Source organism: Camelus bactrianus, chromosome X (genome assembly GCF_048773025.1).
Source record: "Camelus bactrianus isolate YW-2024 breed Bactrian camel chromosome X, ASM4877302v1, whole genome shotgun sequence".
Lineage (NCBI taxonomy): Eukaryota > Metazoa > Chordata > Mammalia > Artiodactyla > Camelidae > Camelus > Camelus bactrianus.
The window spans coordinates 10,002,927-10,017,500 of NC_133575.1; the positions used below are offsets into that span (position 1 = coordinate 10,002,927).

The window sequence follows — 14,574 nt, forward strand, 5'->3', positions numbered from 1 at the left end:
GGGTAGATCAGAAACAAATTGGAGAACTGAAGGAAGAAGAAAAACTTTGGGAACAACAAGCAAAAGAACGAAGGCAGGAAGAAGAGAGGACGCAGAGCGAGCGACAGGAGGCTTTGGAAAGGGAGCGGCGGGAGCTGGAGAGACTGGATCAGGAAAGGGTAATGCCGAGCCCAGTGAGTTCTCTGTCCTAGCTTCTCCTGCCGCACCCGCAGCAGGTGCCTTGCTCTCCGGGAAGTGAGTCCTTTGTGGGTCCCGAAGTCCTGGGAGTGGCGGGGAGCTGACAAGCCTTGGCTGAGGAGCCCTGAGCGTGGCTGTGGGTCACGCGGACCTCGTGTTTCCTGGCTCGGGTAGCTTGGCAAGCCCGTTTGCGTGCATACTCATCTGGTCCTGAAAATGAGCTAGTAAACGAGGAGGACTTCTCACTGTAAGTGAGGTTGGAAGAAGAGACCCCATCTCTATCCCCTAACCCCTGCCCAAGACCAGCTAGCTGGGACTAGAGGAACCCAGGGCACGTGGCTCCCGGGGTCGCCTGCCCTCCTCTGTCCTCTGGTGCTCTGTTGGCCGTCTGCGTCCTGAGTCGGGTCCAGACGGATTACTCTGGCCACATCACACGCCGGCTGAGTCCTATGTATATTAATCTTCCATCCGGATGGTCCTTGGACTTCTGGTTAACTGGGTCTAAAGCACAGGACACTTGATGCAAATTAATCCCTCCCTTCATTGAGATGACATGTTTGTGCCCCTTTGATGGTAGCAATGACGTCAATTTTTAAAAAAGTAATGAGTTGTACATTTAGGTTGTACTTAAAGGATCAGGAATTAAGTTACTGTGCATTTTAGACGTTTAAAACATGGAATTGTGTATTTCTTATTTTGGTACCCATCTATTTCAGAGGATAATTGAAGAATCATTGAAGATGGAAATGGAAAAAGAAATTGAAATGAGTATTCAAGAAATGAAAGAGAAATCTAAGTCTGGTGGTGGTGGAAGTCCTTTAGAGAAGTACATGAAAATCCTCCAGCAGGATCAAGGCCAGGACGCGGCAGATAAGGTGCCAGTGCCGTGGGCCGGCGTCTGGGGTGGGGCTGCCAAGGGCTTCTGTGCTTTATTTGACAACCTTGGAGTAAGAATATGCCTTCTCCATTGCAGACAAAAAGGTAAAAACCATAGCAACTCCAAAGGTCAGAGGGAGCTTCAAGCTTTTTAAATATCTTACACTCCTGACAAAATGTCCTCACTTTTGCTTCGGTAAAAAATTGAAGAGATTTTGTCAAAGTTGATAAAAGTTGGAGTGTCTCTTATTTTAAGAACAAGAAATAAGTATAATTGAAAGCCCTGTGAATGAATAACAAATTCATTAGTACTATTTGAGACACTAATATTTTATATAAGTCTGCAGTACCATAGGTATTGAGAATACATTCCAGGTAGTGAATTTTGATGTTTTTTCTAAACATCATGTTTAAAAGTCACTGCTTTTTTAGACTTTTAAATTACATGCATATTTCAAAAATACAGAATTAATACGTATCTAATTACAGAATTCTTCTTTTCCCCGCTTTGTGTCAGAGTTCAAAAAAGCTGGTCAGAGAGGACTCCCAAGTGGACACGCTGCCACCTAGTGACAAAGATGAAAGGTACGGTGTCCCCAGCATTGTGTTCTTACACAAACCACGATCATACCGCTGCTTTTCCTAGCCGGGGAGACGTTCAGATACTTGAGTCTGCCTGTAAGAAACAGAATCAGTCAAAATGACTGCCTTCCAAAAAAAAAAACTCTGCATTTTTTTAGCTTGTGAAATTGCTACCCATAAAAAGAGGAAGCAAGGCCAGAAACCCCACAGGGAAGGAAAAACGTAAAGATCCCTGAATAAGTTTGACAAGCAGTTAACAAATGTTTAAATTTTGTCTTTCCCTCATTTAGTTTCACAGGTTTTTCTCAGGAGGAACCAGATGACTTCTGGTAACCATGTTTGCTACCCAGCTTCGTACACAGATAAAGTAACTAAAGGCCTGTGAGTTCTCTGTAATAAGACAAAATTCTCAATAAAAATTCACTTGCAATCCAGTGTGATTTTTTTTCCATAACTCTAGTTGGTGCTATGGTGTATAAGTGAAAAATAATCTAGTCACGTGACACCTGTACAGAGTTCTCATTCTTAGGCCTTCCATTACGCTAGAAAGAGCTGCTATTTTTTTTTCCCCATTTTTGTCTTAGGTTATATTTACTTGAAAACTTATGAGTCAAGCTCTAGGCCTGCAGTTTTGGAATTTTCAGCAGCATTCCTTCCTCTGCATGGTTGGGCGACCACCGGTCAAACAAGAGGCCGTCTTCCCCAGCGCTCTCCTGATAGTCCCTGAAAATCAAGACATAGGTTTTTCTATCTTAGGTTCTAGAAATAGTATGATGCCACCACTGGTCTTTACTTTTGACGTCTTTTTCTTGAAAATCAATACAAACCTTTCCTAGATGGTGATGAAAAAAAAGGTAATATTTATTGAGTGCTTGCTCTGTGCCAGGTAAAATTTAATTTGTACACTCAGTCCAGTGTCTTGAATGTGGGAGCATCTTGGAAAAGGTCTGTAATCACCCTGCCAGTGTGGTCATCAAAAAGCACACAGAACTGCTCTGAGGGTTGTGTATATACACCACATCTTCTTTATTCATTGCTTTGATGGACACTGAGGCTGTCTCTGTGTCTTGGCTATTGTTGAATAATGTTGGCAGTGAACATAGCGGTGCAGACCTCTCTTCTAGATCATGTTTTCACTTATTTTTTTGTATATATATTTTTATTGAAGTACAGTCAGTTTACAATGTTGTGTCAGTTTCTGGTGTACAGCATAACGCTGCAGTCATACATGAATGTACATATATGCGTTTTCATACTCTCTTTCACCATAGGTTACCACAAGATACTGAATATAGTTCCCTGTGCTATACAGTATGAACTTATTTATCTATTTTATATATATATATATTATTTAGTATCTACAAATCTGGAATTCCCAATTTATCCCTTCCCATCCCCTTCCCCCACTGGTAACCATAAGTTTGTTTTCTATGTCTTGTGGGTCAGTTTCTGTTTTGTAAATAAGTTTGTCCTTTTCTTTCTCTTTCTGGCTAACTTCACTTAGAATGATGATCTCTAGGTCCATCTATGTTGCTGCAAATGGCGTTATTTTATTTTTTATGTTTGAGTAGTATTCCATTATATAAATATACCACAGCTTTATCCAGTCATCTGTCGATGGACATTTAGGTTGTTTCCATGTCTTGGCTATTGTAAATGGTGCTGCTGTGAACATTGGGGTGCAGGTGTCTCTTTAAATTAAGGTTCCCTCTGGATATATGCCCAGGAGTGGGATTGCTCGATCATAGGGTAAGTCTATTTTTAGTGTTTTAAGGAATCCCCATACTGTTTTCCATAATGGCTGCACCAAACTATGTTCCCACCAGCAGTGTAGGAGGGTTCCCTTTTCTCCACACCCTGTCCAGCATTTATCGTTCATGGACTTTTGAATGATGGCCATTCTGACTGACGTGAGGTGATACCTCATTGTACTTTTGATTTGCAATTCTCTGATAATTAGCAGTATTGAGCATTTTTTCACGTACCTATTGGCCAATTGTATGTCTTCACTGGAAAATTGCCCGTTTAGGTCTTCTGCCCATTTTTGGATTGTGTTGTTTGGTTTTTTGTTATCAAGTTGTACAGGCTGTTTATATATTCTGAAAATTAATCCCTTGTCAGTCACATCATTTGCAAATATTTTCTCCCATTCTGTAGATTAACTTTTCATTTTGTTGATTATTTCCTTTCCTGTGCAGAAGCATTTTAATTTGATTTACTTGGGGATTTTTTGTTTATTTTTAAATTTAGCTTGCTTATTTTTGCTATTGGTGTCAAAAAAAATTATTGTCAAGACCAATATCAAGGAATTTACTCCCTGTTTTATTCTGTGCATTTTATGGTTTTAGGTGTTATGTTCAAGGGTTTAATCTATTTTGAGTTGATTTTTGTGTATGGTGTAAGATAGGGGTCAAGTTTCATTCTTTAGCATGTGCCTGTCCAATTTTCCCAACACCACTTAATTGACGAGACTATTCTTTCCCCATTGTATGTTCTTGGCTCCTTTGTTGGAAATTGACCATGTAGGCATGGGTTTATTTCTGGACTCTCCATTCTGTTAACATTGATCTGTGTGTCTGTGTTCATGCCACTACCATACTATTTTGATTACTGTAGCTTTGTAATACAGCTTAAAGTCAGAAAGTATCAAACTTCCAACTATGGTTTTTCTTTTCTTTTTTTTTTTTTTAATTGAAATATAGTCAGTTTATAATGTTTTGTCAATTTCTGGTGTACAGCATAGTAGTTCAGTCATAGATATATACATGTATTCATTCAACTATGTTTTTTCTTAAAATCACTTTAGCTACATGGGGTTTTATTTATTTGACTTTCTGGTTCCATACAGATTTTAGGATTATTTTTTATACTTTTGTGAAAAATGCCTTTTGAATTTTGATGGAGATTGCATTGAATCTGTAGATTGCTTTGGAAAGAATTGACATTTTAACAGTATTCTTCCAATCTATGAGCATGGAATATCTTTACATTTATGTGTGTCTTCAATTTCTTTCATTGTTGTCTTTCAGTTTTCAGTGTACAGATCTTTCATCTCCCTGGTTAAATTTATTTCTAAGTATTCTTTTTGATGCAATCTAAGCAGTATATTTTAATTTTTCTTTCTGATAGTTCATCATTAATGTTGATTGCTTAAGTGCTCTGGCTAAGTCTTCAAGTACTAAGTTGAATATAAGTGGCAAGAGTACACAGCCTTGTCCTATTCCTGATCTTAGAGGAAAAGCTTTCAGCTTCTCACTGTTGAGTATGATGTTAGCTGTGGGCTTGTCATATGTGGCCTTTCTTGTGTTGAAGCACATTCCTTCTATACCCAGTTTGTTGAGAGTTTTTATCATGAAAGGATCTTGAATGGTGTCAAATGCTTATTCATCTAATGTGGCAATTATGTTATTTTTATCCTTCATTTTGTGAATGTGGTATCTCACATTGATTTGCCAGTGTTTTTTTTTTTAAATGGAAGTATAGTCAGTTACAGTGTCAGTGTCTGGTGTACAGCACAATGCCCCAGTCGTGCATATACATACATATATTTGTTTTCATATTCTTTTTCATTAAAGGTTATTACAAGATATTGAACATAGTTCCCTATGCTATAGAAAAACTTTAAAAAAATATTTTTATAGTGGCTAACATTTGTAAATCTCAAACTCTCAACTTTAACCTTTCCCACCCCCTTTCCCTTGTAACCATAAGATTGTTTACTATGTCTGTGAATCTGTTTCTGTTTTGTAGATGAGCTCATAGTGTTCTTTTTTTTAAGATTCCACATATGAGTGATATCGTATGTTTTTTTTTCTCTTTCTGGCTTACTTCACTTAGAATGACATTTTTCAGGTACATCCATGTTGCTGCAAATGGCATTTTATTCTTTTCTATGGCTGAGTAGTATTCCATTGTATAAATATACCACAACTTCTTTATCCAGTCATCTGTCAGTGGACATTTAGGTTGCTTCCATGTCTTGGCTATTGTATATAGTGCTGCTATGAACAGTGGGGTGCATGTATCTATCTAATTAGAGTTCTCTCCAGATATATGCCCAGAATTGGGATTGCTGGATCATACGGTAAGTCTGTTTTTAGTTTTTTGAGGAATCTCCATACAGTTTTCAATAACGGCTGCACCAAACTACATTCCCACCAGCATTGTAGGAGGGTTCCCTTTTTTCCACAGCCTCTCCAGCATTTATTGTTCATGAACTTTTGAATGATGGCCGTTCTGACTGGTGTGAGGTGATACCTCATTGTAGTTTTCATTTGCATTTCTCTAATAATTAGCGGTATTGAACATTTTTTCATGTGCCTATTAGCCATTTGTATGTCTTCTTTGGAGAATTGCCTGTTTAGGTCTTCTGCCCATTTTTGGATTGGGTTGTTTGTTTTTATGTTAAGTTGTGTGAACTGTTTATATATTCTGGAAATTGATCCCTTGTCCGTCACATCATTTGCAAATGTTTTCTCCGATTCCGTAGATGGTTGTTTTATTTTACTTATGGTTTCCTTTGCTGTTGATTTGCCAATGTTGAACCATACCTGCATCCCTGGACAAAATCTCATTTGATCATGATGTGTGATCTTTTTAAGGTACTGTTAAAATCTGTTTGCTAATGTCTTGTTGAGGGTTTTTGCATCTCTGTTCATCAAGCTTATTGGCCTGTAATTTTCTTACAGTGTCCTTCTCTAATTTGTGTATTGGGTTGATGCTAGCCTTGTAAGATGAGTTTGGAAGTATTCCCTCCTCTTCTTACAGTGTCCTTCTCTAATTTGTGTATTGGGTTGATGCTAGCCTTGTAAGATGAGTTTGGAAGTATTCCCTCCTCTTCTCTCTTTTTTAGAGGATGTTGAGAAGAACTGGAGTTAACCGTTTAAATATTTAATAGAATTCACCAGTGAAGCCACTTGGTCTTTTTTTGTTGGGAAATTTTTCATTACTGATTCAATCTCCTTACTAGTAATTTGTACCTCCAAATGTTCTATTTCTTCATGATTCAGTTTTGGAAGGTTGTATGTTTCTAGGAGTGTATCCATTTCTGCTAAGTTGTCTAGTATTTGGCATGTAATTCTTCACTAAAGCCTCGTGATCCTGTGTATTTGTGTGATATCAGCTGTGATGTCTCTTTTTTTCATTTCTACTTTTGAGTACTCTTTTTTCCTTGGTTAATCTAGCTAAAGTCTTGTCAGTTTTGTTTCTGATTTTAAAAAACCAGCTTAGTTTCATTGGTCTTTTCTATTGTCTTTTTTAGACTCAACTTTATTTCTTTACACTGTGATCTTTATTTTCTTCCCATTGCTAACTTTGGGCTTAGTTATTTCTCTAGTTCCTTGAGGTGTAAACTTAGGTTGTGTATTTAAGATCTTTCTAGTTTCTTATTGTAGGCAGTTATTGCTCTAAACTGCGCTATTAGAATTGTTTTTGCTGCATCCCATAAGTTTTGGTATGTTGTTTCCATGTTCATTTGACTCAAGATGTTTATTGATTTATCTTGCTTTCCTCTTTGACCCACTTGTTCAGGAGCATATTGTTTAATCTTCATATATTTGTGAAATTTCCAGTTTTCTTCCTGTAATTCATTTTTAGTTTCATACCATTGTAGTTGGAAAAGACGCTTGATACAAATTCAGTCTTAAATTTAAGACTTGTTTTGTGGTGTAACAAATGATGTATCCTGGAGAATGTTCCATGTGTGCTTGAGAAGACTGTGTATTCTCCTGTTGGATGGAATGTTCCATAAATGTCTATTAAGTCCATCTGATTCCAAAGAGTTGAAGTCCAATATTTCCTTAGTGATTTTAATGTCTGTATTATCTGTCCACTGTTGAAAGTGGGGTATTAAAGCCCCCTATTGTTCTTGTATTGCCATCTCCCTTCAGATTTGTTAATATTTACTTTATATTCTTTGGTGTTCTTATGTTGAGTGTGTAAATATTTACAAATGTTATATCCTTTTGGTGAGCTGACCTCTTTAGAATTACATAATGGCCTTCTTTGTCTGTTGTTAACCGCCTTTGACTTAAAGTCTACTTTGTCTGATAGAGGTATAGCTACCTCTGCTTTCTTCTGGCTTCTATTTGCATGGAATTTTTTTCCCCTCCCCTTACTTTCAGTCTGGTGTGTCCCTTAAGCTAGAGTGAGCCTCTTGTGGGCAGCATATTTATGGGTCTTGTTTTTATCCTTTGAGCCATTTTATATCTTTTGATCTGAGCGTTGAGTCCATTTACACTAAAAGTTCCTGTGGATAGCTATGGACTTCTTGCCATTTTATTGTTTTCTGGCTGTTTTGTAGTTCCTTTGTTGTTTCCTCTCCTGCTCTCTTGCTTTGTGATTCGATTATCTTCTTCAGTGTTATGCTTAGATTTATCTATCTTTTGTGTATCTACTATAGTTTTTCACTTTGTGGTTACCTTGGGAATTACATAAAATATATTTATAACAGTATTTTACGCTGATAACAACTTAACATTGAACATATACAAAAGCTCTGTGTTCACATATTTTCCCCACATTTTGTTTCTGATGTAACAATTTATATCTTTTTACGTCATGTATCCATTAATGAATTATTACATAGTTATTTTTAATCCTTTTGTCTTTTAACCTTTATGGTAGAGTTACAAGTGATTTACTCACCACTATTACAACATTAGAGTTATGTTTTTTAATAGACTTTATTCTTTTAGAGCAGTTTCAGGGTCACAACAGAGTTGAGCAGAAAATACAGAGTTCCCACATAGCCCTCCCCACCCACACATATATACTCCCCTACCCTCACCATCCCTTATCAGTGTGGCCTATTTGGTACAATCGATGAACCCACATGGACACATTATTATCAACCAAAGTCCATAGTTTACATTAGGGCTCACTCTCAATGTTGTTCGTTCTGTGGGCTTTGACAAATGCATAATGGCATGTAGCCACCACGGTAGTATCATACAGAATAATTTCATTGCCCTAAAAATCCCTTGTGCTCCGTCTATTCATTCCTCCCTCCCTCCCTCTCCCCAAACCCCTGGAAACCATGATATTTTTATTATTTCTGTAGCTGTGCCTTTTCCAAAATATCGTTTGGTTGGAATCATACAGTTTGTAATCTTTTCAGACTGGCTTCTTTCATTTAGTATTACGTCTTCTAAGTTTCTTCCATGTCTTTGATGGCTTGATAGATTTTTTTTTTTTCACTGCACATATATTTTTTAACTTACATATATGTACTGTTCATTGTTTCTAAAAACATTTAGACCTTTAGCTTTTTAAACTTACATAGTTGTCAAAGGAATAAAGCCAAGTACAAAATAAGAATTAACTCAAAAAGATACATAAACCCAGCTATTAACAGCAGCATCACTTATAATTGCCAGGATATGGGAGCATCCTAAGTGCACATCAATAGTTGAATAGACAATGGAGATGCAGTGTATGTATGTGTGTGTGTGTGTAATGGAATACAACTCACCCATAAAAAGGAAGGCTATTTTGCCATTTGCGGCCCTACATTCACTTTTTTTTTTTTTCAACTTCAAAAACTGGAATTTTATAACCGGCAGAGACATTTCCATTACATCAAAAAGAACAAAATACCTAGAAATAAACTTAACCAAGGAGGTTACCTATACTCTGAAAACCAAAATGACACAAAGAAATGGAAAGCTTTCTTGTGCTCTTGGATTGGAAGAATCAACACCTATCAAAATGGCCACACTGCCCAAAGCAATCCACAGATCCAGTGCAACCCCCATCAAAATACTTGCGACATTCCTCACACAGCTAGAACAAAGAATTCCAAAATTTATAAGGAACCACAAAAGACCCCCAACAGCCAAAGCAATCTTTTGTAGGTCTCTCTCTCTCTCTCTCTCTCTCTTTTTTTTCTCTTTCTTCTTTTTGTTCTCTTTTCTTACGGATTGATGACTAGAGAAGGTCCTTTAACATTTGTTGTAGAGCTGGTTTGGTGGTGCTGAAATCTTTTAGCTTTTGTTTATCTGTGAAGCTTTTGATTTCTCCATCAAGTCTGAACGAGAGCCTTGCTGGATAGAGTGTTCTTGGTTGTAAGTTACCCCCTTGCATCACTTTAAATATATCCATGCCACTCCCTTCTGGCCTGTAGAGTTTGTGCTGAAAACTCAGCTGATAACCTTATGGGAGTTCCCCTGTATGTTATTCGTTGCTTTTCTCTAGCTAGTTTTAATGTTTTCTCCTTATCCTTAATTTTTGTCATTGTGATGACTATGTGCCTTGGTGTGTTCCTCTTTGGGTTGATTCTGTGTGATACTCTCTGCGCTTCCAGGACTTGGGTGACTGTTTCCTTTCCCAAGTTGGAGAAGTTTCTGGTTATTATCTCTCCCAAAATTTTCTCAGGTCCTTTCTCTCTTCTCTTTCTGGGACCCCTATCATGCGAATATTAGAGCACTAACATTAGAGTATTTTTAACTGTATATTGACCTTTACCAGTGAGTGTTATTCTTTGATATGTTGTCCTGTTATCAATTAGCATCCTTTCATCCTTCACTTGTGAAGGACAGCTTTGGCAGGTACAGAATCCTTGGTTGGCAGTGTTTCAGGAGTTTGAGTATGTCATGCCACTCTTTTGGCCTGCACGGCTTCCTCTGATAGTCTTATGGGGGTTCCCTTGTACAAGTTTTTCTCTTGGTGTTTTTCAGATTCTTTCCTTGTCTTTAGCTTTTGACAATTAAAAATTAATGTGTCTCAGTGTGTCTCTTTGGATTCATGTTTTCTGAAATTCTCTGGACTTCCTGGATCTGGATGTTTCTTTCCCTGTGTGAGGGAAATTTTCAGCCATTATTTCTTTCAATAAACTTTCTGACCCTTTTCTTGTCTCCTTCATAGACCTTTATAATGTATATACTGGTTCACTTGATGATGACCTCAGTCCCTTAAATTGTCTTTGCTGTTTTTCTTTTTGCTCCTCTGGATAAATGTCATTGACCTGTATTCAAGTTTGCTTGGCCTCTCACTAAATCTAGTATGCTGTTGAACCCCTCCACTGAAGTTTTCATTTATTGTGTTTTACAGTTCTGTGATTTGTTTGATACTTTCAGATATTTTCTTTGTTGAGATTCTCAGTTTGTTCATGCATTGTCCTGACCTTGATGAGCATCTGTATGACTGCTCCTTTCAACTCTCAGGTAAGTCAGTTATTTCCATTTCATTAAGGTCTATTTCTAGAGTTTTTCCTTGTTTGTTTGTGTGGAACGTAATGCATTGTTTCTTCATTTCCCTGCCTCCGTGTTGGTTTCTGTGTATTAGATAATACAGCCACCCGTGCCAGTGCTGACAGAGTGGTCTCATGCAGGAGATGAACTTTGTCAGTCAGCCCGGTCCAAGCTTCTGGTTGCTTAAACCTTTGGGATTGTCCAGGCTGCCTGGTTTGTTCTGGGTGCTTCTCAGTAGTTGAGGGTATGTGAAGACTGGTCAGCGTCCCAATGGGGAGGATGACAGTCAGCACCTAGGTGCAGGTTGACTGGAAGCTGAACCCTCAGATGGCAGCCGGGAAAGGTGTAGTTGGGCCCCCTTCCTGGGATAGACTGGGAGATCGGGGTTTTCCCTGCTCCCTCTGCTCTTGGCCTGGGTGTACAGCTGCAGGGGGTGCTCCTGTGCCTGTTAAGAACTGCTTTTGGCTGCAGTCCTGTAGGACTTGTGAATGCAAGCCCGCTGGGCCATCAGAGCCAGCCTGGGGACCTGCCCTTTGGGTGGCAGCTGCCGCAGCTGGAGCACAGATGTGTGTACAAGCTCCTTCCTGGGAGATGCTGGTGATCTGGAGCGGGCTCTAGGGAGCAGGCAGAGGAGGTATCCAGTGGATTCCTTGGTCTCTGGGGAGGAAGGCAGGCAGCCCCTAGATGTGTGCTACATCAGAAGCCTGACTTAGGCAGCAGCATTTATGTACACAAGTGGACCCTTTCCTGGGAAAAGACTAGGAGCTGGTGGGTCCTTTAGAGCTGGGGAGGAACTGTTACAGTCCTGGGGGTTTCTCAGACACAAGTCATGTTGGCTTTGAGCTAGGTGTTTGGAGGATCCATTCCTCAGGTGGAAGTCTTAAAAGTTGGGGTGCTAGATGTGGGGTCCAAACCCTTTGCACTTCGGGGGGAACTGTGGAGTTGGGAGCGCCCACCTGGCCGGATGGGCTGTGCTGCAGGTGGGGTTTATGGTGAGAGCGTGTCTCGGCCTTTCCTGCCTGTTTCGGGGGGCGGGGTTCATGTTTGCTGGCTATGGAAGAGTAGCTCACCTAGCGTTTTGACTGTTTTCAGAAAAATACGCTCCCTGTGCGGTGGTGTATTCAGTGTGTCCATGGGAGGAGGGGGAGTTCGGGGGCCCCCTACGTCCCCGTCATCGCCCTAATCCCTCAGATAACGTCTTACCGCTTTCTAGTACTGCTGAGTTTCCCCCTCGCCCTGTGCTCTCACAGCCCTTGTCTGAATAAGATGCTGTGTGCTTCAGGTTCTCTAGCTTGCGGTTTGGTTCTTCATTGTCTTTTTTTTTGTGAGTCAACTTAAATTCTAAGCAGTTTTTTGGATATTCCATATCAGGGTAGAGTCTGTTTCAAGAGAAGTCCGGTCTTCTTTTGTGTAGCACTCCAGGGGCCACGTCACCTGGACCGCCTGGGAACACAGGCTGCGAGTGCGGGGCTCCCCCGGGCTCGCCGCTCCTGCGTCCGCAGGCCCCCCGACCGCGGCGGCTGCCGCCGTCTTCCCCAGGCAGGTGCAGTCACGGTTCAGTGTCAAAACGGGAGGGTTGAGGAGCAGTTCAGAAAAACAATCTTTTTTGCCAAACCTGACTTACCTCTATGTGTATTTTTCTTTCCTCAAAACTTGATGTAGTTTGATTCATCCTAATACTCATTTTGAAAAAAGTTACCCAAAGTCTAATTTTTCACAAACACCCAGGGACAAATTAGCCCTGCATTAGCTAGCAAAAGAGGCCACCATTTAGGAAAAGACACTAATAACACGGTGGATTGACTCTTTTTAAAATCTTGTAATACAGACAGACCTTGTTTCATTGTGTTTCGCTTGACTGCACATCACAGATACTATGTTTTTAATAAATAAGCAGGTTTGTGGCAACCTTACATCAAGCAAGTCTGTTGGCGCCATTTTCCCAATAGCATTTGCTCACTTGGTTTCTCTGAATCTCATTTTGGTAATTTTCACAATATTTCAAATCCTCCACTAGCAAAAAGCTGATGACGCACTGAAGACGAAGATGATGGTTAACATTTTCAGCAATGAAGTATCTTTTAATCAAGGTATGTACAACTTTTTTTAGACATACTGTTGCACACTTGAATAGATTATGATTGAAACATAACTTTTATATGCACTGGGAAACCAAAACCATTCATGTGACTCTTGATTGTAATATTCACCGTATTGCAGCTGTCTGGAATGGAACCCGCCGTATCTCTGGGGTTTGCCTGGATTATGAGTCTAAGAGCACTAAAAAGCCGTAAAAGGATCTGTTCCGAAAGTTTTAGTGTGGAGTCTTTGGTCCGCACTTTTTAATGGACTTAAAGTATTGTTTGCTGGTTTTAAAATGAATAGGTCCTGCCCCTGTACTTTTGACTTCTATTTCATTTCTTTAAAATCATTTCACAACATATAACGAGAGAAGTGCAAAAATCTCTGCCTCACCCTCTAGAGGTTCCAGTATTTTGTGGCAGGATCACTGTCAATAACTAACATAGTGTATGTGATCTTAGGTACGTTAAGAAGTAACAGCCCCAAAACATGATGTAAACAGAAGGTATTAAGTAGTGTGGCAGTCGGCATACGAGCTGGGTCCTGACAGTTCTGCTGAGCGTGAACGAAGGGTCACAACCAGAAATGTCCCTGTGTCAATAGTGACAAAAGGTGGTGCTTCCTAAGGGCAGGTGTAGAAAATCCAAATGTCTACTCATGTGGACAGATCAGTAGTTTGAGTATAAAATGCGATCCCGTGTAACACATCGAGCTCTGCTGCCTTGCTGCGTAACTCCGATCTACAGCCTGGGTTTGTAAAACAGCCAATGGAACATGAACAATGAAGGTTCTTCATTGTTTCCAAAATTTTTCTCAGAATGCTCTTGCTTAGAAAACCATGGAGCACTTACTTATAAAGTTGATTTCCATACAAATGGGAGTCTTTATGCATGCTGTTTAAAAATGACACCATACTGAGGACAGAGAAAGAGAGTATTTATGTATGGTAAAAAGGCAAGTGAATGAAGCTGTAATTTTATTTCATTTCTCTTAATACATCCACAACAATTTCCACCTAAATAGATCTTTAAAATAAGCATACACAAGTATTGACTATTATCTACAAATATTTATTGTAACACTTGAATAGAACTACAGGAAGCCCTTGGCACTGATAGAAAATATTGATTCACTGTTAGGTTACAAAAATTTGTACATAGCAAAATTTAATGCTCTTTACATAAAAAATATTAGACTACTTAAACAAAACTTTCAAAAAGTCCTGGTAAGAGCTACCAGAATTAGAAAAGTAAAGTTAGGCTTTAGACACTGCCTCTTCTAGAACACTGGACTCTAACAGCACCTCCACTGCTGGAAAAAAGATTTAAGTCTGTCATGCAACAGGGAAACAAAACACCAAGCTAGTCTGGAACAACTGTTCTACACAGGAGAGAGCTGCTCCCAATTAAAACACAAAAGTTGTCAAGATCCAAATAGGCATTTTTAGGCATTAACAACAACGAAAAGAATCCAAGTTGAATATTATACTTGATGTTCAATTTCAATAGCATCTGATAAAGGTATGCTTCCTTTCATTGTAACACACTTCTGCACATGTATATGTTTTAAAATCCAGGAAACAGCCAAACCACAAGTTAATTCTTAACATGAATATACATAGTTACCCCTATAGTATGCAGCCCCTTATAAAAAGCACTGATGCACCCAA

General features: G+C 39.3%; 2 protein-coding genes across 22 annotated transcripts in view; one reads left to right on the top strand and one right to left on the bottom strand.

Annotated features, from left to right (window-relative positions):
- Nucleotides 1-14,574, top strand: part of OFD1 (OFD1 centriole and centriolar satellite protein) — an 85,101-nt gene that overhangs the window by 36,890 nt on the left and 33,637 nt on the right. For 9 of the 21 annotated variants that reach the window (XR_012504716.1, XR_012504717.1, XR_012504714.1 and 6 more), the window contains exons 20-24: nt 1-158; nt 894-1,052; nt 1,571-1,638; nt 10,710-10,796; nt 12,841-12,913. Coding sequence is in view for 10 of the 21 variants with exons in the window: in XM_045525056.2 (XP_045381012.1) it covers nt 1-158; nt 894-1,052; nt 1,571-1,638; nt 1,926-1,968 (428 nt within the window). In the remaining 11 variants the exon portion in view is untranslated. Of the gene's footprint in view, nt 159-893; nt 1,053-1,542; nt 1,639-1,925; nt 2,066-10,709; nt 10,797-12,840; nt 12,914-14,574 lie in introns of those variants that run through there. The other 12 variants (XM_045525056.2, XM_045525055.2, XM_074359321.1 and 9 more) reach the window with 4 other exon arrangements.
- GPM6B (glycoprotein M6B) overlaps nt 13,825-14,574 on the bottom strand; it is a 145,583-nt gene continuing 144,833 nt past the window's right edge. Inside the window, exon 8 of the mRNA XM_010966233.3 lies at nt 13,825-14,574. This exon is cut by the window's right edge and continues 1,392 nt beyond it. The gene's annotated coding sequence lies outside the window, so the exon portion shown is untranslated.